The sequence below is a fragment of the Galeopterus variegatus genome, unplaced genomic scaffold, assembly GCF_000696425.1.
Source record: "Galeopterus variegatus unplaced genomic scaffold, G_variegatus-3.0.2 Scaffold1244, whole genome shotgun sequence".
In the NCBI taxonomy this organism is placed as follows: Eukaryota; Metazoa; Chordata; class Mammalia; order Dermoptera; family Cynocephalidae; genus Galeopterus; species Galeopterus variegatus.
In genome coordinates this window covers 289,040-313,116 of record NW_007727355.1, presented here as the reverse complement: position 1 = coordinate 313,116, position 24,077 = coordinate 289,040, and the positions used below count along the sequence as shown (strand labels likewise).

The 24,077-nt window shown below is 44.9% G+C and overlaps 1 protein-coding gene across 1 annotated transcript in view; it reads right to left on the bottom strand.

The window, feature by feature from the left end:
* Window positions 1-23,496, bottom strand: part of MLLT1 (myeloid/lymphoid or mixed-lineage leukemia (trithorax homolog, Drosophila); translocated to, 1) — a 55,373-nt gene extending 31,877 nt beyond the window's left edge. The window contains exons 1-3 of the mRNA XM_008575844.1: window positions 23,434-23,496; window positions 23,114-23,294; window positions 13,895-13,977 (exon numbers count right to left, since the gene is read on the bottom strand). Coding sequence (XP_008574066.1) covers window positions 13,895-13,977; window positions 23,114-23,294; window positions 23,434-23,496 — 327 coding nt within the window. The remainder of the gene's footprint in view (window positions 1-13,894; window positions 13,978-23,113; window positions 23,295-23,433) is intronic.
* Window positions 23,497-24,077: the final 581 nt, after the last annotated feature.

The following is a 24,077-nucleotide window of genomic DNA, read 5'->3' as shown; positions in this document are numbered from 1 at the left end:
TGTTTTCGTGTCCGGCAATGGATCGCAACCCTCAGTGTTGCGCCTGTACCGGACCGGGACCGGCAACGGGATCGCAACCCTCAGTGTTGCGCCTGTACCGGACCGGGACCGGCAACGGGATCGCAACCCTCGGTGTTGCGCCCGCACCTCGCTCAGCCAGTGAGCAGGCAGTCTGTATGTGGGATCCGAACCCTCGGCGGGAGCGCCGCCACGCTCCCAAGCAGCGCACTGTAGCAGTGCGCCACCAGGCCGGCCCGGTATAATCACAATTTGAGGTAACAGGCATGCATCTTAGGCACTAGTGGTGACAATTTGCTCTGTACCCCATGCATATTCATAACCAATAAAAATAAAAAGAAAAGAAAAGAAACTGGAGCCCTCATACACTGCTGGTGGGAATGGGAAATGGAGCAGCCACTGTGGAAAACAGCCTGGCAGTTATTCAAAAAGTTAAATATATGGGCCGACCCCGTGGCACACTCGGGAGAGTGAAGCACTGGGAGCGCAGCCAGGCTCCCGCCGCGGGTTCAGATCCTATATAGGGATGGCCAGTGCACTCAGGGGCTGAGTGCAGTGCGGACGACACCAAGCCAAGGATTGTGATCCCTTTACCGGTCACAAAAAAAAGACAAAAAAAAAAAAAAAAGTTAAATATAGAATGACCCAGACCCAGCAATTCCACTGGAATTAGAAAGTGTGATGGTTTGAGGGTTGTACAACTCTGAGTACAGGTTAAACAGCCCTAATCCGAAAAGCTCCAAAATCCCAAGTGCTCTGAAATCCAAAACTTCCTGAGTGCCAATATGATGCTCAAAGAAAACACTCATTGGAGCATTTTGGATTTCAGATTTTTGGATTAGGCATGCTCCACCAGTATGTATTCTGCAAATATTCCAAAGTCCAAAACAATCCAAAATCTGAAATACTTCTGGTCCCAAGCATTTTGGATAAGGAATACTCAACCTGTATACTAAAAACTATTGAATTGTATGTTATGTGAATTATATCTCAGTAAAGCTGTTTAGAAAAGAGAGGGGGCTGGCCGGTTAGCTCAGTTGGTCAGAGCATGGTGCTGATAACACCAATGTCCAGGGTTCAATCCTTGTACTGGCCAGCTACCAGAAAAAGAGAGAGAGAGAGAGAGAGAGAGAGAGAGATACCACTATACAGGGAAGGGAGAGGGAGGAGGGGAGAGAAGGAAGGAAGGGAGGAAAGAAGAGGGGGACAGGAAGAGGGAGAGAAAGAACCTGACCATGTCAAGTGCTGGCAAGGATGGAGAGCCACAGGAGCTTACTGCTGGTGGGAACACAAAATGGCACAGCCAGATTAGAAAACTGCTGGGCAGTTTCTTATAAAGTTAAACAGACACAAACCATATGACTCCCCCCCACGCCTGGGTATTTAGCCAAATAAACTGAAAACTAAAGCTCACTCAAAAACCCACATGCAAATGTTCATAGCAACTTTATTCATATGCACCAAACACTGGAAACAACCCAGACATCCTTCGGCAGGTGAATGGATAAAGAAACTGTAATGCTTCCATACGACAGAACACTACTCAGCAAAAAAATAAACGAACTACTCATTCATGCAACAACACGGGTGAATCTAAAGTGCGTTGTGCTAAGTGAAAGAAACCAGACAACGGGCTACATACTGTCTGATTCTATTTATATGACAATCTGGAAAAGGTAAAACTATACGGATGAAAAACAGATGAGTAGCTGCAAGTGATTGGGGGAGGGGGTAGATGGGACGCACTTCAAAGAGATAACAAGAGGGAACTGGGGGGAGGTGGAACTGTTCTGTATGGTACTGTCGTGGAGGAAGCAAGACTCTGTGCATGTCAAAACTCAAAAGAGTGAATGTCATTGAAAACAAACAAAATAAATAAATAAATAACAATAATAACCAGATGGGCAGAGGGAAGGGACCCAAGATGGAATGTAGACCATGACTAATAAGTCTAACTGTATTACAAAGGTATGACATTACCACACGGAGGAACACGGGGGAACACTGTCATAAATAACTTTGTAAAACAGAGTTCTAACTAGAACCCATAAGGCTAAAGACAAAGGGAACTGAGTGCAAACACTGAAATCTAGTTGGTATCTTTATTTCTCATGGGAGTACTGTTTAGCAACTCTGAAAGTACTTGTCAGGTATACTAGACTTAAACCAGTAAGTAAATATATTGTAGATAATGAAGGCTCCCAGACCTTGGCTTTTACATACCATTCTTCAATAAAAGGAACCAAGGCTCCTTGCAGCAATGGCTGATTCTAGAGTGGAGCAGGGAAAACATAAGGCAAGCCTGTGGTGCCAGAATGTGAGGAAGCACCCAAAAAACCATAGGAACGTGATGAAAAGGCACAGGGGCCAAATGGAGGGAGCTCCCACTTCCCAACGCAAGAATAATTTAAACAAAATAAGTAACAATACAATATGATTGGGTTACAATCAAAAGAAACACCAAATATCCATGAATCTAAATAGGAAAGAAGGGACAACTATTCCTTACCAGAAAATTCCAATTGATAAATATAAGAGGAATGAAAGAAATAAAAATCACCATTAAACCACCACTGATGGATGGATGCCAAAATTAGTGGACGAAATTATAAAAAGAAACAAGTTATCTGCATAGCTTCAAAGTATCTCCCTCAAGATAGGAATTAGTTACTTTGGTGGTTTTACCCTATGTCCACCAGGGCTTAATTCCTCTCTTCTTGAGTGTGGGCTGGACTTAAGTGACTTGCTTCTACCTAACAGAGTATGGAAAGGGACAAAGAGTAACCTGACAGAGGAGAAACCCGGCAGATACCCCTTAACCAGGAGATCAAGGTCAACAGCGCCTGTTAAACATGAGCCACGCTAACATCTGGTACTCTCTAATGTGATGCGGGGAGAAGGGCACTTTACCTCTGCGGTCTTCTTACCAAAATCTATAACCCCAGACAAATGAGAAAACACCAGAAAAACCGAAGTTGAGGGACATTCTATAAAATACCTGCTTATTAGTACTTTTCGAAAATATCTAGTTCATGAAAGACTGAGAAAAAAGACGTGACAACTAAATGCAACATAGCATCCTAGAGTGGATTCTAGAACAGCAACAACAAAAAACCATCAGTAGAAAATGTGGAAATCCAAATAAGTCTGTAGTTTAGTGAAAGGTATTGCACCAACGTTAATTCCTTAGTTTTGATCACTGTGCCACGGTTATGTAAGCTGGTAACTTTAGGGGAAGCTGGATGGGGGGGGGGGGGGGGGGGGGGGGGGGGGGGGGGGGGGGGGGGGGGGGGGGGGGGGGGGGGGGGGGGGGGGGGGGGGGGGTCTATGGGAACTCTCGCTACTATTTTCGCAACCCTCTCTGTGTGTCTATTACAAAAATTAAAGATTAAAAAAAATCGTTAACTATGAGACATTCACAGTCGGGAACCATACTCAGTTCAGTTGGAAGATTTTTATGCATGTTTGGAGCAATTCAGGTGTGTGAATCTGCTTCTTTCTTCAACTGTAAATTTTATAGAATCTAAATAACAGATCCCGTCTTTCTGATGAAAACTTAGTGTCCAAACTGAGATGTGTAATAAGTATAACGTATAGACCAAATTATGAAAGCAGTATAAAAAAGAATGTAAAAATATCTCATTAACAATTAAATTTTTATTTTATATTAATTATACGTTTAAATGACAATATTTTGGATAAATATTTTGCTTAAAGTATATGAAAATTGATTTCACCTGTTTCTTTTAATCTTTTTTAATGTGGCTACTAAAAAAAAAATTTTTTTTTTAAAGATGACTGGTAAAGGGATCTTAACCCTTGACTTGGTGTTGTCGGCACCACACTCTCCCAGTGAGCTAACCGGCCATCCCTATATAGGGATCCAAACCCGTGGCCTTGGCACACTCTCCCAGTGAGCTAACCGGCCATCCCTATATAGGGATCCAAACCCGTGGCCTTGGTGTTACCAGCACCTCACTCTCCCAAGTGAGCTACAGGCCAACCCCTAAAAAAAAAATTTAAGTTACATGTGTGGCTTGCATATTTTTATGGCACTGATTAGAGTCCAAGATCACTCACTGGAACAGGAAGAGCTTCAAATACCACTGACCACTTCCAGGACAACAAATAGATCTAGAAGGAGCACGTCAGCAAGATTCCTTTCGCCTGACTGGTCCTAGTACACTTAGGAACCAATTTAGTCATCCTAGACACACCACCCTGTCCCATGGCAGCACCAACATGCTCTCCCAGGCCACAATCAAGGCCCCAGTGCACGGTCCAAAGGAACAATTCACCACAGCACGTGGAGGCCCCTCTGGGTTGACACATGATGGGAGGGAGACCATGGGGATCCCCCTCGAAGTGCACCAGCTCCCAGTTCAGGGAAGTTCACGTCATACATTCCGTCTGCTCAGCAATACGCTTTACTGTTGGCATTTAAAAGTGGGTACCTAGGGGCTGGGTGGTTAGTTCAGTTGATTAGAGCGTGGTGCTATAACACCACTAGGTCAGGGGTTCAGATTCTTATACAGACCAGCCACCAAAAATAAAATTTAAAAAAAAATAAAAATGGGCACCTACGCAGAATATATAAAGAACTCTTACAACTCAACAACAAAAAGAAAAACAGCTCAATTCAGAAATAGGTCAAGGGCTAGAAGGGACATGTCTTAAAAAATGACATAAAAATGGCCAACAAGCACATCAAAAAGATGCTCAACATTATTAATCATCAGTGAAATGCAAATCAAAACCACAACAAGATACCAATTCACACCCACTAAGATAGCTATAATTAAAAATAAAACAAAAAACAAACAAAACAGAAAATAACAAATGTTGGCAAGGACATGGAGGAATTGGAATGCTTGTGGATCACTGGTGGCAATGTAAAATGGCCCAGCTACTGGGGAAAACAGTTTGGTATTCCCTCAAAAAATTAAACATAGAATTACCTTATGACCCAGTAATTCCACTCTTAAGTATTTACCCAAAGGAATTAAAAACTGGTCACAACGGTTTTCCTCTGTATTTTCTTCCAGGTTCTCTAGTTTTAGGTTTAACATTTACATCTATGATTTGGGGATAAATTTTGTATATAGTGCAATGTGTGGTCAAGGTTCCTTTTGTTTTGTTTTGTCTATCCATTATTAATACATTGGTGGACATTTAAGTCTGTTTCCACCTTTTGGCTATTGCGAGTAGTGCTGCTATGAACATGGGTGTACATGTTCTTGTTTGAGTACCACTCTCAATACTGAAACTGTATTTCAATACTGCTCTGTGTAGACCATCGAGGCAAAAGACAAATAAGAAAATAAAGGACACATACACTATAAACCAACTAAACTTAATAGACACATACAAACACTCAAACCCAACAAGAGCAGAATATACATTCTTCCCAAGTGCACATGGAACATTCTCCAGGATAGGCCATATGTTAGGCCATAACACAATTCTCAATAAATTTTAAAAGACTGATTCACACAAAGTATCTTCTGTGGCCACAATGAAACGAAGCTAGAAATCAACAACTGAGGAGGCTGGAAATTTTGTAAACACATGGAAGTTAAACAACACACTCTTAAACAACTGTGATGGTTAATTTTAGGTGTCAACTTGACTGGATTAAGGAATACCTACAGAATTGGCAAAGCAGAACAAAAAAAGCAGAGAAAATGTGATCTATTCTCATTCATTCTCTCTCTGTCTTCTCTCTCTCTCTCTCTCTCTCTCTCTCTCTCTCTCTCTCTCTCTCTCTCTCTCTCTCTCCTGGAGCTGAGACACTCTTCTTCTCCTGTCCTTGGACATCAGAACTCCAGGCTCCCCGGCCTTTGGACTACAGGACTTACACTAGTGACCCTGTGGGTTCTCAGGCCTTTGGCCTCTGACTGAGAATTATACCACTGGCTTCCTTGGTTCGGAGGCACTCAAACGTGGATTGAGCCATACTACTGACATCCTAGGGCTTCCAGCTTGCTGACAGCCTATCATAGGACTTCTCGGCCTACATAGTCAGGTAAGCCAACTACCCTAATAAATCTTCTCTCATGCATCCATCCATCCTATTGATTTTGCTTCTCTGGAGAACCCTGACTAATACAATGACCAATGGACCAAAGAAGAAATCACCAGGAACAGTGCTCAGAGGGTAATTTACAGGTGTAAACACCTATTTTTAAAAAATAAGAACGATGTCAAATCAAAAACTAACCTTATACCTTAAGGAACTAGAAAAGAACAAACCAAACCTAAAGCCAGCAGAAGGAAAGATAAAAACAGAGATAAACGAAATAGGGAATAAAAGACAATAGAGTGAATCGATGAAATCAAAAGTTTGTTCTTTGAAGAGATCAACTAAATTGACATACCTTTAGCTTAGATTAAGACAAAAAAGAGAACATGCAAATAAAATTAGAAATAAAAGTGGAGGGGCTGGCCCGGTGGCACACTGCTACAGTGCGCCGCTTGGGAGCGCGGCGGCGCTCCCGCCGAGGGTTCGGATCCCACATATAGACCGGTTCCCGCTCACTGGCTGAGCAAGGGGCAGGCGCAGCACCGAGGGTTGCGATCCCGTTGCTGGTCCCGGTCTGGTACAGGCGCAACACTGAGGGTTGCGGTCCGTTGCCGGACACGAAAAAAAAAAAAAAGACAAAAAAAAAAAGAAATAAAAGTGGAAACTACCACCCTTACAAAAATTAAAAGAATTATAAGAGAAGACTATAAACAATTATACACCAACAAATTAGACAATCTACATAAGATGAACATAGTCTTAGAAACAAATTACCAAAACTGATTCAACAAGTAGAAAATCTCAATAGATCTATAACAAATATGAGATTGAATCAGTAATCAAAATTTACCAAAAGGAAAAGTCCAGGACCAGATGGCCTTGCTAGTGAACTCTGCCAAACACTCAAAGAAGAATAAACACGAGTCCTACTCAAAGTCTACCAAAATTAGAAGAGGAGGAAATACTTCCTAACACATTCTATGAGGTCACCATGAGGCAGAGAAAGATACAAGAAAACTACGGACCAATATTCCTTTTGAATACAGACACAAAAATCCTCAACAAAATACTAGCAAACCAAATCCAACAGCACATTAAAAAGATCATACACCATAACCGAGAGGGATTTATTCCAGGAATGCAAGGCTGGTTCAACATAAAACCAATCAATATAATACAGCACATTAAGAAAAGGAAGTAAAAATCCCACGTGATCTCAATAGAGGCAGAAAAAGCATCTGACAAAATTCAACATCTGTTCATGATTGAAAAAAAAAAAATCAGTAAACTAGGAACAGAAGATGCAACATAATAAAAAATATATACTTTGTCTCTGCCCCTAGTCCTGGCACAGAGCTTCTAAAACCCTATAACTTCCTGAATGGCAGGGATAACAGAAGTGTATTTTGTTATAAAATTTGGGTCTTAGTCTTGGGTTTCTGAACAAGAACTTCTAGAATGATTGAAATCTTCAGAGTAATAAGAGTATCTTTTTGCATGTCCCTGAGATGATCGGTGGCTGAAAGTCCTCAGACAGCTTCAGGATGGAAGCTGATTGCCAGAAGAACCCACTGGGTGATTAGAGGGTTGGAATTTTCAGCCCCACCCACTGACCTCCTGGGGAGGGAAGAGGGGCTGGAGATTGAGTTTAATCACTAATGGCCAGTGATTTAATCAATCATGCCTATGTGATGGAACCGCCATAAAAACCTTTAACAAAGGAATTCAGAGAGCTTCCAGGTTGGTGAATCCATCAAGGTGCTGGGAGAATGTCACATCCACAGGGCATGGAAACTCCATGACCCTTCCCACATACCTTGTCCTATGCGTCGCTTCCATCTGGCCATTCCTGAATTGTACCCTTATAAGAAACCAATAATGGAAACAAAATGTTTCCTTGAGTTCTGTGAGCCATTACAGAAAATTATCAAACATAAGGAGGGGTATCTCTCAATTTATAGCCAGTTGGTCAGAGGACAGGTGACAACCTGAGACTTGTGATTGGCATCTGAAGTGGGGGGAGTCTTGTAGTATTGAGCCCTTAATCTGATTAAAATGTAGAACACCCAGGTAGTGAAGGGAATTGGAGAACTTCAATGTGTGGGAAAAGCTACACATTTGGTGTCAGAAATTTGTGGGTAAAGAAAACTGGTGTTTTTTTTTTTTTTTTAGAAAAGAACTTTTTTAACATGATAAAAGGTGTTTATGAAAAATCCACAGCTGACATCACACTCAATGGTAAAAGGCTGAAAACTTTTCTCCTAAGATCAGAAACACCACAAGGGTGTCCACTTTCACCACTGCTACTCAACATGGTACTGGAAGTCCAAGCCCGAGCAATTAGGCAAGAGAAAGAAACAAAAGGTATCCAAATTGGAAAGGAAGAAGTAAAACTATCTCCATTTGCACAGGACATGACTTTATATACAAAAAATCCCAAAGAAGCCACAAAAAAACTACTAAAGCTAATAAACAAATTTAGTAAAGCTGCAGAGTACAAGATCAACACACAAAAATAACTAGTCTTTCTACATACCAGCAATGAACAATCCAAAAATGGAATTAAGAAAACAATTCCATTTACAATAGCATCCAAAAGAGTAAAATATCTAGGAATAAATTTAACCAAGGATGTAGAAGACTTATTATATACACTGAAAATTACAAAATATTGCTAAAAAAATTTAAAGACCTAATTAAATGAAAAGACATTCCATGTTTATGGATTGGAGGACTTAATATTGCTAAAATGGCAAAAGCCTCCAAAGTGATCTACAGAGTCAATGCAATCCCTACCAAAATTCCAAAGGAATTTTTTTTTCAAAAAAGGAAAAGCTAAACTTCAAATTCTTACAGAATTGCAAGAAGCTCAGAATAACCAAAATCATATGGGAGGGGAAAAAATAAAACACAAAGTTAGAAGACTCACATGTCCCCATTTCAAAATTTCCTGAAACGTACAGTAATCAAAACGGTATGGTACTAATATAAGGACAGACATATAGACCAGTGGAATAGAATTAAGAGTCCAGTTTTAAACCCGAAATCTATGGCCAATTGATTTTCATTAAGGGTGCTAAGACCACTCAATGGGGGAAAGAAAAATGTCATCAACAAAAGTGCTGGGACATTTGGAAAACCACATACAAAAGAATGAAGTTGGATCCTACCTCACTCCATATACAAAAGTTAACTGAAAATGGATCAACTATCTAAATATAAGAACTAAAATATAAAACTAGTATAAGTAAACAGTAAATCTTCACGACCTCAGATTTGGCAATGCAGTCAGAGATTTGACACCAATAGTGTGAGCAACAGAAGAAAAAAACAAAGTGAACTTCATAAAAATTTGAAACTTCTGTACACCAAAGGACATTATCAAGAATGTGAAAAAACAACCACAGAAAGAGATAAAATATTTGCAAATCTCACATCTGGCAAGAGTTTAACATCTAGAATACATAAAGAAATTCCACAATGCAAGAACAAAGACAAACAACCTAATTCAAAACCAGGCAAAGGATGTACCTGGACATTTCTCCAAAGAAGACATACAAACAGCCACCAAGCATGTGAAAAGATATTAAGCATCATTGGTCACTAAGGAAATGCAAATAAAAACTTCAGTGTGATACCACTTCACACATACTATGATGGCTATAATTTTAAAAAGTGGAAAACATTCATTGCTGAGGATATGGAGAACTAGGAACCCTCTTACATTGCTGGTGGAAATATAAAACAGTGCAGATATAAAATGATGCAGCCACTGTGGAAAACTGTTTGGCAGTTCCTCAAAAAGTTAAACATAAAATTACCATATGACCCAGAAATTCCACTCCTAGGTATACATCCAAAAGAACTAAAACCTGGTGCTCAAACAAGTACATACACAAACTTGCTCACAGCAGCTATTCACTATAGCAAATAGGTAGAAACAGCCCGAAAGTCCATCAATAGATGAATGGATAAACAAACTGTGGGACAGTTGATCCTCCGTATTCATGAGTTCCATATTTTCGAATTCACCTACTCACTAAAGTTTATTTGCAAACCCAAAGTCAACACTCGTGGTTTTCACAGTCATTTGCAGACACGCACAGAACAGCAACAGATGTGAGTTGTCCAGCGCACACATCCCCAGCTGAGGTAGAACACGGCAATGTGCTGTCTTCTTGTCTCAGCTCGCCTGCTGGAAACAACTATCCTATTCACTGTATGTTTAGTGCCGTGTTTTTCACATTTTTGTGGGTTTTGCTGGTGATCTGGCTGTTTGGAATGGCCCCTAAGCACACTGCTATCTAAAGTTCCTAAGGCAAGGAGGCTGTGATGTGCTGCACGGAGTAAATACGCGTATCAGAGGAGCTTCATCAGGCATGAGTGCTAGTGCTGTTGGCCATGAGTTCAGTGTTAATGAATCAACAGTGTATATTAAATAAGGCGTCTTTAAAAAGAAACGCACACAAAACAAGGTTATGTATTGGCTGGCTGCCAAAAATGATGTGACTGGAGGCTCGCAGGAACTTAACCGTGTTTCCCCTAGGAGCAACGGTTCAGTATTTGCTAATTCAGTGTTTGCCCTCAAATAATGAGAATTGTCTGTGTATATATGCAATGCAGTAGTATTCAGCCATAAAAGGAATGATGGACTGGTACATGCTACAATGTTGGTGAACACTGAAAATGTGCTTAGTGACAGACACCAGACACAAAAGGCCCCATACGGTATGATTCCGTTTATGCAAAATGCCCAGAACAGGTAAATCCATAGAGACAGAAAGTGGATTAGTGGTTGCCAGAAGATGGGGGTTAGGGAAATGGAGAGTGATAGATACAGGAGATTCTTCTGGGGTGATGAAGATGTTTTGAAATTGGAGGAGAGGTGTTAGGTACACAATGTCATGAATGCACTAAATGCCACTGAATTGTACACTTTAAAATGGTTAATTGCATGTCATGTGAATTTCACCTCGATAAAAAAATCTCTTTACAACACATACGTATTACTTTCGTAATCAGACAAAACCCCTTGTATTTTTTTTTCCTTGGGTGAAAGAAGTGATTTATCTGTAAAAGAGCATCCTGCAAACAGGCCAAAATGAAGCCTTGGTTAAGTTCTAGTGCCTGACACTACAATTCCTTCATTTCATGGACAATGCCATATTCAAGGTCAAATGTACTAGCTAAAAAAAAAAAAGAAAAAAAGAAAAAAAGAAAAACAAAACAATAACTCACACTTACACAAGAAAATGCCGTGTCTGAGAAAGCACCTTTCTGTTCTGGTTATAGGTCCACCCCACTCACCAGAGAAGCCAAACAACATGTTTTTTGTCACTGGAACTTCAACCTCCTTTGTTCCTTCTAAAGCCTCCATGGCTCCTTTCTCCACTGAACTGTCTTGCCCAGACTGATTGGAAAGGAGCCAACACAACTTTAACAACAACAGCAAACACGAGATGCTTAGTAAGTGTTAGGCACTGGGCCCAGTGCTTTACCTACTGTCTTTCTCTGAATCTTCCTGACAACCCTGAGGAGATACAACAAGCAACCCCATCTTACAGATATAGAAACTGAGGCCCAGAGAGGTAACCTGCCTGTGGTGACACAGCCTGTTACTGGATCCGAACCCTGCTGTGTCCGTGTCCAGCCTGTGCTCTCAGCTGCTCTCTCCCTGCCCAGCCTGGACATGCTACTGCCTCCCCCAACACGACCTCGGCCACCTCCCCCTTTGCTTACCTCCTTAAAATTCAACTCACCTTACCTATGGCTGATGAGTTAAATCATGGCTAACAACCAAATGCAAGCCTTGCCTGCACTGGGGTAGAAAATGCCTCGGCAAATCCACTCACAGTGACCCTGCCTCCAAAGGTACTCTGGACCTGTATAAGCTGCTTTAGCAATTAACCAATACTTACTTTTCCACAACTGTCTGATCTTTACAAAACTTAACAAGTAGAGAGCCACATCTAGACAATATTTGCAGAACACAACACAGAAAATAATACTGTCCCTGTCACCAAGGTGTAAGTAAAAACCAGAATTTGTTGACAACTGTCGTTCGAGGTCATGCTTGTCTCAGGGAAGTAGCCAGCCTTTGTCTTGAGACAGAGAATTCTGTATTCTCAGAACAGGCTCACAGCAGAACTCTGCTCCTAGACAAATGGCCTCTACACGAATTGTTCAAATAAACACCTAGCAACATGACTTTTTTCCAAAAAGAAAAAAAAAGAAATGAAAAACTGGCCATCCTACAAAGGTTTCAAATGAAAACACATGCTGAGATTCGAAAAACCTTCTACACCTCAAATGGGAGAATTTTACTGTATGTAAATTACACCTTCATAAACCGAGCTTGAACAAAACACCTTGATCCGAAACCAGATGTTGTCCATGGACTGCTGGATGTAGCAGAGCTGGGAGCCACACACATGCCCCCTCTAAATGGGAACCTGGGGAAGTGGGACCAGGCTCGAGGCAGCACCTTGAGCCCATCACAGGAACAAGGCAACAGGCACTCCAGCAGAGCATGGGGTCTGTATTGCTCATGCAAGCACAAGCACCCCCCCCCCACTCCCCAAATAAAGCCCTAAGGGAATTCAGAAAACACCTTCAGAAAGGGCCTCATCTGCTGTCTCGATGCCCCGGCACAGGTGAGGACACTGAGCTCAGCAGTGCCCATGTGGCTGCAGACTTGGCCCCTGGGCAGGGCAGGAAAATCTGAGTGTCAAGGACCAGACAGGTGTTAGGGAATACAAAAAGCCTCACTGGCCTGTGGATCCCCAAACTGCTTCTGAACCTAAAAGGAACTTAACCTAAGTCAACTGAGAGGTGAGTTCTAACTGGCCACAGGGACTGTGTGCCATAACTGCCACTACAGAACGCCACTACCCAGGGCTTGCTGAGCGCCTACTGCAGGTGGAATCGGGAAGCTCCTCTACCATCCCAGAGGGGGCTGCTGTTATCACCCCTTCCACATGCTCACCAAAGGGGGCTCAGGGAGGCCAGGCACACACCTGCCACTGGACGTGCAACCAGGAGGTCACCTGCAGAAGGGCTTGGCTCTTCTCCCTATGGTGGCTGGTTGCCCAGACTATGGGGCCTTGATTCCAAAAAAGCTTCAGAATGACCCAAGTTTCCGTGAACACGACCCCGGGAGGCCTTGCGCCTGCAATGGCTGTCAGTGCCCAGGGAGCAGCATTCCTAGGGGACTTGGGGAACAGTGGAATTCCTGCCACATGTCTCCGGCATGGACAGGTATAAACAAGGGACTTGTCAGGCAAGCAGGGCAGCATCTGCAGGCTGCCCAGGGAGACCACCTCCCTGAAAGACGGCAGCTGCCTCCTTGCCAGTCTAGCTGCACTTGTGCAAAAGCAGCCGGCTGTGGCCGAGCCACCCCTGGGCCAGGAAATGCCACCACTGGCTCCTTCGTGACGCCTGTCAGGAGGAGCAGAGGCAGGTAGCAGGGGCAGACTTATTTTTAATTATTGGGTGGAAAAAAAGAAGTTTAGAAACTACAGGTGGAAGGATATAAAACAGAACTCCTCTGCAATCCTACCACCTAGATTACCCTTGTTAAAATTTTTTTTATTTCACTTTTCTCTAAATATTACACATATAACTTGCTTCTTTCATTCAACAATATTAAGAACTCTTTCTCCTGCAGGTTGAGATGGAAACGGGCATGTTCCCAGCAGCACTCTGGCAGAAACGTCTGTGCTCACAGGGATTGGAGTACTCGGCACCCGTGGGTCGGCCAGCTCTATTTCCTCCTCTGTGACCTGCCATGGCATCCCCTGCCCAGACGCCTCCTCTGGGATGTGTGTCCTGCTTACTGCCACTCCAGGAGCCTACCTTGTTTTTGAAGTGCACCTCAATGGGCATGATGAAGCCAGCGTAGCCCGACTCTTCCACCTTGTATGGGGGCTCCTTGCATACTAAAAAGAAAGAGAAATGCATCCGTCAGCTTCCTGCCCCTGCAAAGGCCCAGCCCCCAGCACAGCAGCACGTACCCCGCCTCCCCTCCCCCCCACACACCCGGGCTCGGCTGGCCTCCGGAGGCTGAGCTCCCCGGGAGAGTTGAGTCCCATGCTAAAGGGGTCCCCAGGAACAGAAGGGGAAGTGCAGAGCAGAGGAAAGGTGACCCTGCCATCAGGGTGTTCAGCAGCAGAGCAGGAAGGGGTATCGGACTCTCACCCAGGGAGCACTTGCTCCTGCAGCAGATGAGGAGACTAAGGCCACAGGCAGCCGCACAAGCTCAACCCACGCTGGTCAGGCAGGGCAGCGACCAGGTCCAGCACATAACCAGGGACACGCACACTGGGAGACGGAGGATCCCAGGCTCAGCTGGGACTCTCCTCCCAGTGATATGTGAACAGAACCTCAGTAGCCCCCGAGATTAAAAACACAAAACCAAACCAAATTGAAAGGAAGAAGAACAGCAAAGTATTCATGAAATTATCTCCCACAAGCTCATCCTCCAGAATAAAGTCTCAATGATACGTACACTGTCTTGATGCGAGACCCAGGAAAAAGTTGCTCTCCCACTTTTAAGAAAAAAATTAGAACAGTGAAGATCAGATCCCTGATCCTCCACCCCTCCTTCTCTAGAGACAAACACTATTGGGGGATAGGAGAAAATCCTGCCAATTGTTTGCAGGGTTTTCAGACCACTTTATTGAGCTACGATTGACATATAAAAAACTGTCATATCTAAAGCACACATCTCGATGAGTTTGGAGATAAGTAAACACTCTTGAAATCATCACCAGCATCAAGGCCATAAACATATCCATCACCTCCCAAAGTTTTCCACCATCCTTTGTTAATGGTTTTTTTCCTAAGAACATTTAACATAAGATTACTCTCAGCAATTTTAGTATACAGTACGGTCTCATTAGCCACAGGCACTATGTTGTTTAACAGATCTGCAGAACTGATTTATCTGGCATAGCTGATACCTTTTGATTATTACCTCCATACTCCCTTCCCCCAGCCCATAGCAACCACCGTCCTGTTCTCTACTTTAATGAGGTTATTTTAAATTCTACCTATAAGTGAGATCATGAAGTATTTGTCTTCTGTGTCTGGCTTATTTCACTAAACAATATGCCAACTGCTAAAGACCTTTATACACATACGTCTGTCTGCACTAGTAAGGTAATTCTTATGTGGGCCAAAAATTGCTGTAAAACAGTTAACGGAACATAATGAAACCTGATTTTTTAAATTAAAACCATAAGATTTTTCTTAGAAGAAAAAGTCTCTCAAATATCTGCCTTGTGTATCTCACAGATCTATCCAAACAAAATTGGCAAGCAGGGTAGGTTTGGAGTGACTTGGGGACGCTCTCAGGAGGGGCTGGCTAGATAGCCTCGCATGGGACCCCAGTGTGCAAATGGAAGTGGGGCAGGGAGGAGGCTTATGCCCACCTCCTATAGCTCCCGCTGGTCCTAGAAACTGGAGCTGCAGAGACAGACACAAGGGCATGAGCCCAGCTGGGCTCTAGGCCCATTCCCAAGGTTCCCTCCATACCACCTCCTTCCTTCCCCTCCTTCAAAGCTGAGCTCAAGTCCCTGCCACCACTCCCCCAACCCACCAGCTGCCTATTCGTCCCTACAGTAGACCCCCCTCCCCTGCCATGAGAAGCTTCTGGAGGGCAAGACCTTGCACACAGCTGGTATGCAAGGCTTGTTCCACTGGACTGAGTTCCCCGCTGGGGGAGGGGCACTCCTGAGATGGCCATGGGACCTGCTGTAGCAGAGCCTCCCAGGGGCCAATAGAGCCCCAGCTGCCTCTGCTGGGCGCTGTGAACACTGTCGCCTGATGTCAGGGCCTGCAGTGAATCATGACTGCTACCAAACACAGCAGGGACAGCACTATCCATCCGTTCACTTACCCACTCCATCTGTCTGTCTCTGGCAGAGTCAGGGGCTGGGATGACAACACAGGCCAAGCGGACACCTCGGGCCCCTTTTAGCTTACTCCTGGCAGAGTCCTCACCTCACACCTGCCTGCAGCACAACTCTAGATCAACAGGGAGAATCTGCGGCCTGGGAAAAGCTGTCCCAGGGAGCCTTAGTCCCAAATCTCTCCTCTAGCCATCTCCTTGCTCCCCGGACGTCCTCCCACCGATGCTGGATTGTGACTCCAAACCAACTCCTCATACCCCTCCTAAATCTGTAGCTCAGGACCAGGCTGCCCACCACACACCCAAGGACCTGTGGTCACCTGACTTCTTTCCTGAAGTTCCCCTGTCACCAAGCACTACCAAGTCCACCCACTGCCCTGCCCCTGCCCAGTGCCTCACAAGCCATCCTGCCTCAGGCTCACTCCTGGGTCACCAGAACGATCATGTCAATCACAAACCTGACCATGGCACCGCACATGCTCCCCACTGCCCTCGGGATAGACTTCGCACAACTCAATGCAGCCCACAAGATGTTTCACCACCTTTAGGCTCAGCTCTTGGCAGGCCAGCCTGAGGCCCCACGTTCCAGCCACACTGAGCCTCGTAGATCACAGATAACTCCCTACAGGACCCCTGCTTTGAGTCCTCCACCCCCACCAGGGCACGGTTCCTGCCCACAACTCCCCAGATCCTGGGCTGCTCAACCACAGGACTCTCCATGCCTGTTCTACCCATTTTCCTCCAGACCACTCCCAAAGCCTGGACCAGGGACATGACACCTGCTTTTGAAAGCATTCAATGAGTATCTGCCAAACACTGCTAAGAGTGCCATGTGCCGAGCCTCCATCAGGTGCTCCTGGGACAGGAAATACACCTGAATAGGGATCAATTCCCTCAATCCTGTCTAAGCAGAGAGAGGAAGTGGGGTCTTGCCAGCTGCCTATGAGCTGCCTGCCTGGTCCTTTGCAGACCCCCACCACCAGGAGTAGTCTACAGTCTGCTCTCTGTGCCCAGAGGCTAGCACAGCACTGGGCACCTGGCAGGTACCCAAATACTTGTTAACTTCATCTGAACCTAGGAAGGAAAGTGGAGATGGAGCAGAGGACGGGTGGCTGGGAACTTACTCACAGACTCCACCCTCTGCCTCACCTCCTCCCCACTCACCCCCAGTCCAAATCCCAACCAGCCACAAAAACCCATGCCAGTACCACCTCCTAGTGGGGACAGACCTGGCTTCCCTTGGCCTCTGACCTCCAGGTCACCTGCTTCTGCTGAGGGCAGTCTTCTTTTCAAATCTACCTGTCCTGTCTTGGCTCGCAGCCCCCATCAGACTGCACACCATTCAGGGAAAGGATCCGTCCTATGTTTCTCAGTCTCTCTCTGAAGGCCTCTGGAAATGTCCATCCCTGCAGAGATGGCCTAAAGGGACAACAGTCTGCCAAGTAAAGAGTACAGCTTCTAGGCCGACAGGGGAGACCAGATAGACGTGCTGGCCTGCAGCACCCCCAGAGAGCCCACAGGAATCAAACATGACATGAAATAAAGGCAAGAAAGCGAAGAGGGGAGGGAAGAAACACGAGCCATGACAAACTCCTGGAAGGCAGGCTGGGCACTAGGGCACACTGGGCCACAGGCCAGGATGAGGAAGTGCAGCCCAGAGTTTGCCATGGGGTGCTGTAGGGCACGGGGGGAGCCCACTTGGTGCCAGACACAGAAAGGCCTGGGCCACGGTTTGTTGGGCTCAGTGGAGAGCCGGAGTGAGAATGAAAGGTGGGGGAGGGAGAGGGAGGCTGAGCAGGGAGTGGCTGCTAATGGTGGCCTCGGCGTTTGTCTTTAGGGTGACAGAAATGTTCTGGAATCAGACAGCGGTGATGGCTGCAGAACTTTGTGAATATACTAAAAACACTGAATTGTACACATTGGATGTGTTGAATTTTATGGTGTGCAAATTATATCTCAGTAAGGCAAGGTTTTTTGGTTTGTTTGTTTTAAGGCAAACGGAAAGGCTGTATTCGCAACAGCCCTGGGGATCCCTCCCTCCTACCTACCCCCACCCCAGGCATAGGCAGTTTCAAGTTTCCCTCTGGGGAAATCCAGATGGTTCCATGTCATGAGAGAAGAGACGACTGTCTGGAGGAAGCAGAAGCTTACAGAGTAAAGCCCTCCTCATTTAGGAAATTGGGAGGCTTGTGAACATCAAGCCTGCTGGTGAACAGACCCCACCACGCCATAAACAGAGTAGAGTGTTCAAAAAGAATTCCTACCTGGACAGCTTGAGGAAACAAAAATAATTTGGAGACCACAAGAGAACTTTGAAAAAAAAAATAAAAAACAACCCACCAGAGTCAATGTCCTCAGATTCAAGGAGACAGACTAATGAAAACAAGAAAATTTGAGGGCTGGCCACTTAGCTCACTTGGTTAAAGCGTGGTGCTGATAAAACCAAGGTCAAGGGTTTGGATCCCCATGCCAAACAGCCACCAAAAAAAATAAGGATAATTAGAGAATAAGAAAGGACTCCTAGATATTATGAATAAACACTTATAGTTTTTTAATTCAAAAGAAAGACTAGAAAATAAAGAAAATCTCCCAAATAGTAGAGCAAAAAGATACATTTTTTTAAAAAGGTGAGACATGAAGAAATGGTTCAGCAGATTAAATGAAAGCTGATGGCAGCGAACATGTCTCAGCACCTGCTGTGTGTCAAGCATGGTTCTCATATTAGTCCTCACAACAATCTTATGAGGCAGATATAATTATTCTCATTTTACAGATGAAAAAATTGAGGCATACAGAAGTTATGTAATAGGCATCCCGGAAAGAGGAAACAGAGAAAATAAATACAGGTTGAGTATCCCTTATCTGAAATGCTTGGGACCAGAAGTATTTCAGATTTCAGATTTTTCCAGATTTTGGAATCTGTGCAGAATCATACCAGTTGAGCATCCCTGGAAATCCGAAATCCAAAATGCACCAATGAGCATTTCCTTTTCAGTGTCATGTCAGCATCCGAAAAGTTTCAGATTTTGGAGCATTTCAGATTCCAGATTTTTGGATTAGAGATATTCAACCTGTAGATGGAAGGAAACTGTCAGAGAAATAGAAGAAAACTTTCCAGAGGTAAAATGAAGGACACCAAATATCACAAAACACAATCATGAATAACAACAACAAAAATCCCATAATGCTGGGCTGGGCAGTTAGCTCAGTTGGTTACAGTGAAGCCTTATAATATCAAGGTCACAGGATCAAATCCCCATTCTGGCCAGCTGCCAAACACATTTTATTTAATTAAAAAAAATTTTTTTTAATTTAAAAATCCCATATATCGACAAAATAAAATTTAAAAAATAAATAAATAAATAAAGGGATCTTTATGCTCTTGAAAAAAAAAAATCCCATAATGTCACAAAACAATGTCATAAAAATCATCCTAAATGCTTCTAGAGAAAACAAAAAACAAAAACAGGCCACCTGTAATAGAACGAGAATGCAACAGCATGAGACATTACAGAAGCAATGCTTTCAAATGTTCTAAGTGATAGTTATTCTCAGACTGAAATATTGCATCCGACTCAACTATCATTCAATCCAGAGAAGAGGATAATGGCATTTTCAAACATGCTTGGATTCGAAGAGTTTACTGCCCACACATCTTTCTAAGAAAATTTCTTAAGTAATTAATCTCTTGGGATATTACTTGAGAAACTGCTCTAGTGAAGCAAGAAAATAAACCAAAACACGGGGCGATAAATAAATCCCCCCAGAACACTAAAGGAAAGGCCTAGGATGATGGCTAACGAGGTGGCCTCGAGAAGAGCCAATCCTGATTAGAGAAGGAAGGTGGAGAGAACCAGATTGAGTATTCAGGGGACGGGGAAAAAAAACAAAACAAAACCCTGCAGAATAAATGAAATGATTGGGAGGATGGGAAAAAACGAAGATATGATGAAGACAATGCAAAAAAGAGCAGCAAAAGTGTTATAAAATTCACAGCCCAGCCAGACCCAGTTAGTTCAGCTGGTTAGAGTGTGGTATTGTAACACCAAGGTCAAGGGTTCCAACCTCCTTACTAGCCAGTTGCCACAAACAAAAAATCACAGCCCAAACATAAAGTAAGCTAAAACAGGGCTGGACTTTAGCCAAAAATGATCAGAAAGAACCCATCTGACCTTGGCATGACCTAGAGCATGACCCAGAGTTCAGGACCTGGGACACAGAGAGGCTGAATGAAATCCTGGCATTCCAACCAGCCTCATGTCAATGCCATTTACTAGTTTCCGACTTTTACAGTCAATCTACGATCCTGAAGTGAAGGTCTTGGTTTCAGTTCAACAACCTTAACAATGTCAAGTGTAGCTAGCAAAAGGAGCATAGGGCAAGTTCAAGGAAAGACAGGGTGCTCATGTCCTTATCTTCCTGAGTGGACAGTCCCAAGACATTGACAAAAGGTGACAAGGTGGAAGAATCCATTCATTCATTCAACAAATACTTAGTAAGCACCTGTTGTTTATCCTTGCAGGCACTGGAAATGTAGCAACAAACAAAACAGACAAATCTCTTGCTGGGGAAGGGGAGAGATGGACAAGATAAATAAATATTCAGAATATGTTAAGATAATGCTATGGAGAAAAATAAAACAGAAAAAAGGCTAAGAATCAGATGGCTGTGTGGTGTGAAAAAAGTGGGGGGGAAAGGGGTCATTTGGGATAAATTCCAACCTTTCATGCTGATTAATCAACAAGCATTGTTTACATCTGAAAAATCAAGAAATACAAAGCAAATTAGCTGGTGTTAAGAACACAATCCAGACAGTGCTAGAAAGATTGCCCCAGTGGCAAGACTGGTGAGGAGATAGGAAATGGAAACTTTCTACCAGTTCTGTTTGATTTGTTATAATGTGTGTACAGTTGATGTAAAAGATACTTTTTAAGTGCATAAAGTATCATTTCAGAGGCTGGAGTCCTCCAAGAAGTCCACTCCCTCTCTAAGTGGGCAGACTTTTACTCAATGCAACAAATAGCAAAGTCGGTTATCTACACGTTGATATATTTGATGCAGCTGCTGGCTGCCCTGTGTGTACAGGCTGCAGACAGACTCCGCAACCAACAAGACCCAGATACTACCCTGAAGGCTGCTCATGACTGGCCCTGGAGGACAGTGAGCCCCACTCACCACCCTGCTATTCAGATACTTGGAGCTCACAGAATGTGCCATTTCTACATGACCTTGAGCAGGCACCTGGGCCACTCTGAAAGCTCCTCTTCCACGTCTAACTCAAAAGGATTCTAAGAGGCCACATATATCAGGGTTGTCACCAGGGACACAAAGCATGGCACAAGGCATGGAGCACAAGCGTGATGTATGCAGACTGCTATTGGTATGACTTCTAGTAGCTGCCTGGTTACAGACATGGTGGGGAACAAAGCTGAAATACGCGGTGTCAAAATGGATGGACATCACCATCCTGGGCCCATCCCTGTGCCACACAGACAGAGAAAGGAGAGAGGAGAGAGGACGGGGAGGGGGATGGGGAAGGAGAACTGGGGTGGATGCTGCCAGAGAAGGCAGAGAGGGCCCAGCCCAGGACAGGGAGGCAGTCATGGCCTCCACGCCACCATTATAGCGTGAGAGCAGCGACACCTAAACAAACGAGCATGGCCACATCCAGTAACAGCAGCAGCAGCTGCCCAGCCCCCAGGCCACAGGATGCTCAACTGGTATGATTCCACACAGATTCCAAAATCTGGAAGGCACAGGCAGCTGACCAGCCCCTCTGAACCCATTTTCGCATCTATAAAAGAGGCTGTGGTGAGAATGAAACATGATCCTGCATAGGAAAAGAGCTTAGCAGAAAGTGCTCGATAAATGGCATGTACTCGTATTATTAAGAGGTGCTCTATACATATGTGCCATCCTCTGAGAGGCTTAAAAGGAAGAAAGAAAAAGGGGAGAAGGTGGAAACTCAGGAAAGGAAAAAAGGAGGGGAGAGAATAGCCAAAGGCTGATGGAAGAAACCAAAAGAAGAGAAAGGGCTCCTACATCACTAGGAATCTCGAGTGGACATCCCTTCTGGAATGGGGCAGAAACCACAGGTTCCTACTTATGTAACACGGGCCATGTCCCCACTAGATTGTGAGCCATGTTCAGGCACAGGGCTAGGCACCCACACCTGGTGTGTCCACGACATGCTTCTGTTCAGTTGAGGCCATCCCCACTTGTGCACGGCTCAGCCTTCGTGGCCCCGAATCCCCATAGTGCCACATGAGAGGTCAGCAGCCCAGCTTCCTCCCCACCCTGAAGCAATTCACTACAGAAAATCCTTCATTTCTGTATCAACATATCCACTCAAGAAATATTTATTGCCCGTGGTGTGCCGGGCCCTGGGCTTCATTCACACTGGGGACTCAATGGTGAGAAAATCAGACCCAAACCTGGCCCCGGACCCTACAGAACTCACAAGACAGCCACCAACTTGTTCCCAAATTCCCCACTAAAGCCTTCCCCTGGGATCGGCTCACTTCCCCATGAAGTTGTCTCTGATCATAAACTGGGTGAGTTCCCACCTCTCTGCCCCATCAGACTGTGTCCTGCAGGAAGGCTGAGGCCACCTGGCCACAGATGGAGACACTGGCAGGACACATGGGCGAGGTACCTGTGCTTACTGCAGCGAGCAGTATGGAGTAGGCAAGCAAGACACGTAAAAGACTGCAGTGATGTGAGCTCCTTTGATTCTTTCTGCCCCAGATATTATGAATGCCTAAGATGGGACCTCTAATCAAACGTGGGCCCAGTAGGCAATTTCCAGATGATTCCCCGGCTAGGTTCAAGCCACCCTGCCCATCTACTAGCAACTGGCTATGTTTTCTTACTGCTTCTCAGATCCCAAGTCTAAATCATGACATGACAGACTGTCATACCTCTGTTCAGTGTTTCCTATGACTGACTGAACAGCTGGAGGAGACACGCTCTGCGCACTCCTCGTGGGAAAGGATGGGGAGGACCATCTTACCAGGCCACAGTGGGCAATGTGTAACTGGCACAAAAGAACAAGAGAGCCTGTGGGTCCCACTGCTCCCAGGGAAGCAGATGAAAACAGGCCTTTGGAGAAGTGAAGTCTAATGGATTAGTGTTGCAGGGACGCAGGGCTCGGGGCCACTCACCACGTCTGGGCTTGGGGAAGCTGTCATGCAGCCAGAAGACCACCTTCTCCACGAAGTGCTGGATCTCACATTGCTCGGGGCCGCGGACAAACACCATCCAGTCGTGGGTGAACCCCTCCGTGGTGGGCTTCTTGCGCAGTTGGGCACGGTGTCCCAGCTCTAACTTGACCTGCACGGTACACTGGAGAGGAAGAAAGATGTGGGGACAGGGTCAGCACAAAGCCCAAAGCAGGGGACTGCCAGCTGCCCTGCCTCCTCACCTACAGAGCACTTTCAGCACTGGACACGTGAAATAAAAACCACTGAGCAGTGTGATGCACTTCCAAACCAGAAGCAGGATGCACATAGACCACTTCCAGGTGCTTCCAGCACACCAGCGCCATACTGAGAGCTCCGCACATCCTCTCCTCTGCTAGCCCACATGGCCCCGCGGCTCCTCCTGACCTCCCCATCCTATTCCACCTGCATGCCTCTTCTCCAGCTCGTTCCTGCCTCTGGGCCACAGCGCCTGCAACTTCCTCTGCCTGGGATGCTTTGCCTGAGACTTTCCACGCTATCTCCTTCACATCACTGAGCTCTTGCTCTCGCCTCCACTTTCACCTCCATGGGAAGCCTTCCCTGACCACACAGTCCAAAAGCACCCAGCACCACCCCGTCACTCTTCACCAAGTCGGATGCTTTCTGCACTATCAGAAATCATCCTGCAAGGGCCGGCCTGTGGCTCACTTGGGAGAGCGTGGTGCTGATAACACCAAATCAAGGGTTTAAGATCCCCTTACTGGTCATCTTTTTTTTAAAAAAAAAAAAAGAAAAGAAAAGAAAGAAATCATTCTGCAGGGGGCTGGCTGGTGAGCTCCATTGGTTAAAACATGGTACTGTAACACCAAAATCAAGGGTTGGGTACCGGGCAGCAGCCAAAAAAAAAAGAAAGAAATCATCCTGCTCTGCTCTAGTGTCAGCTCTT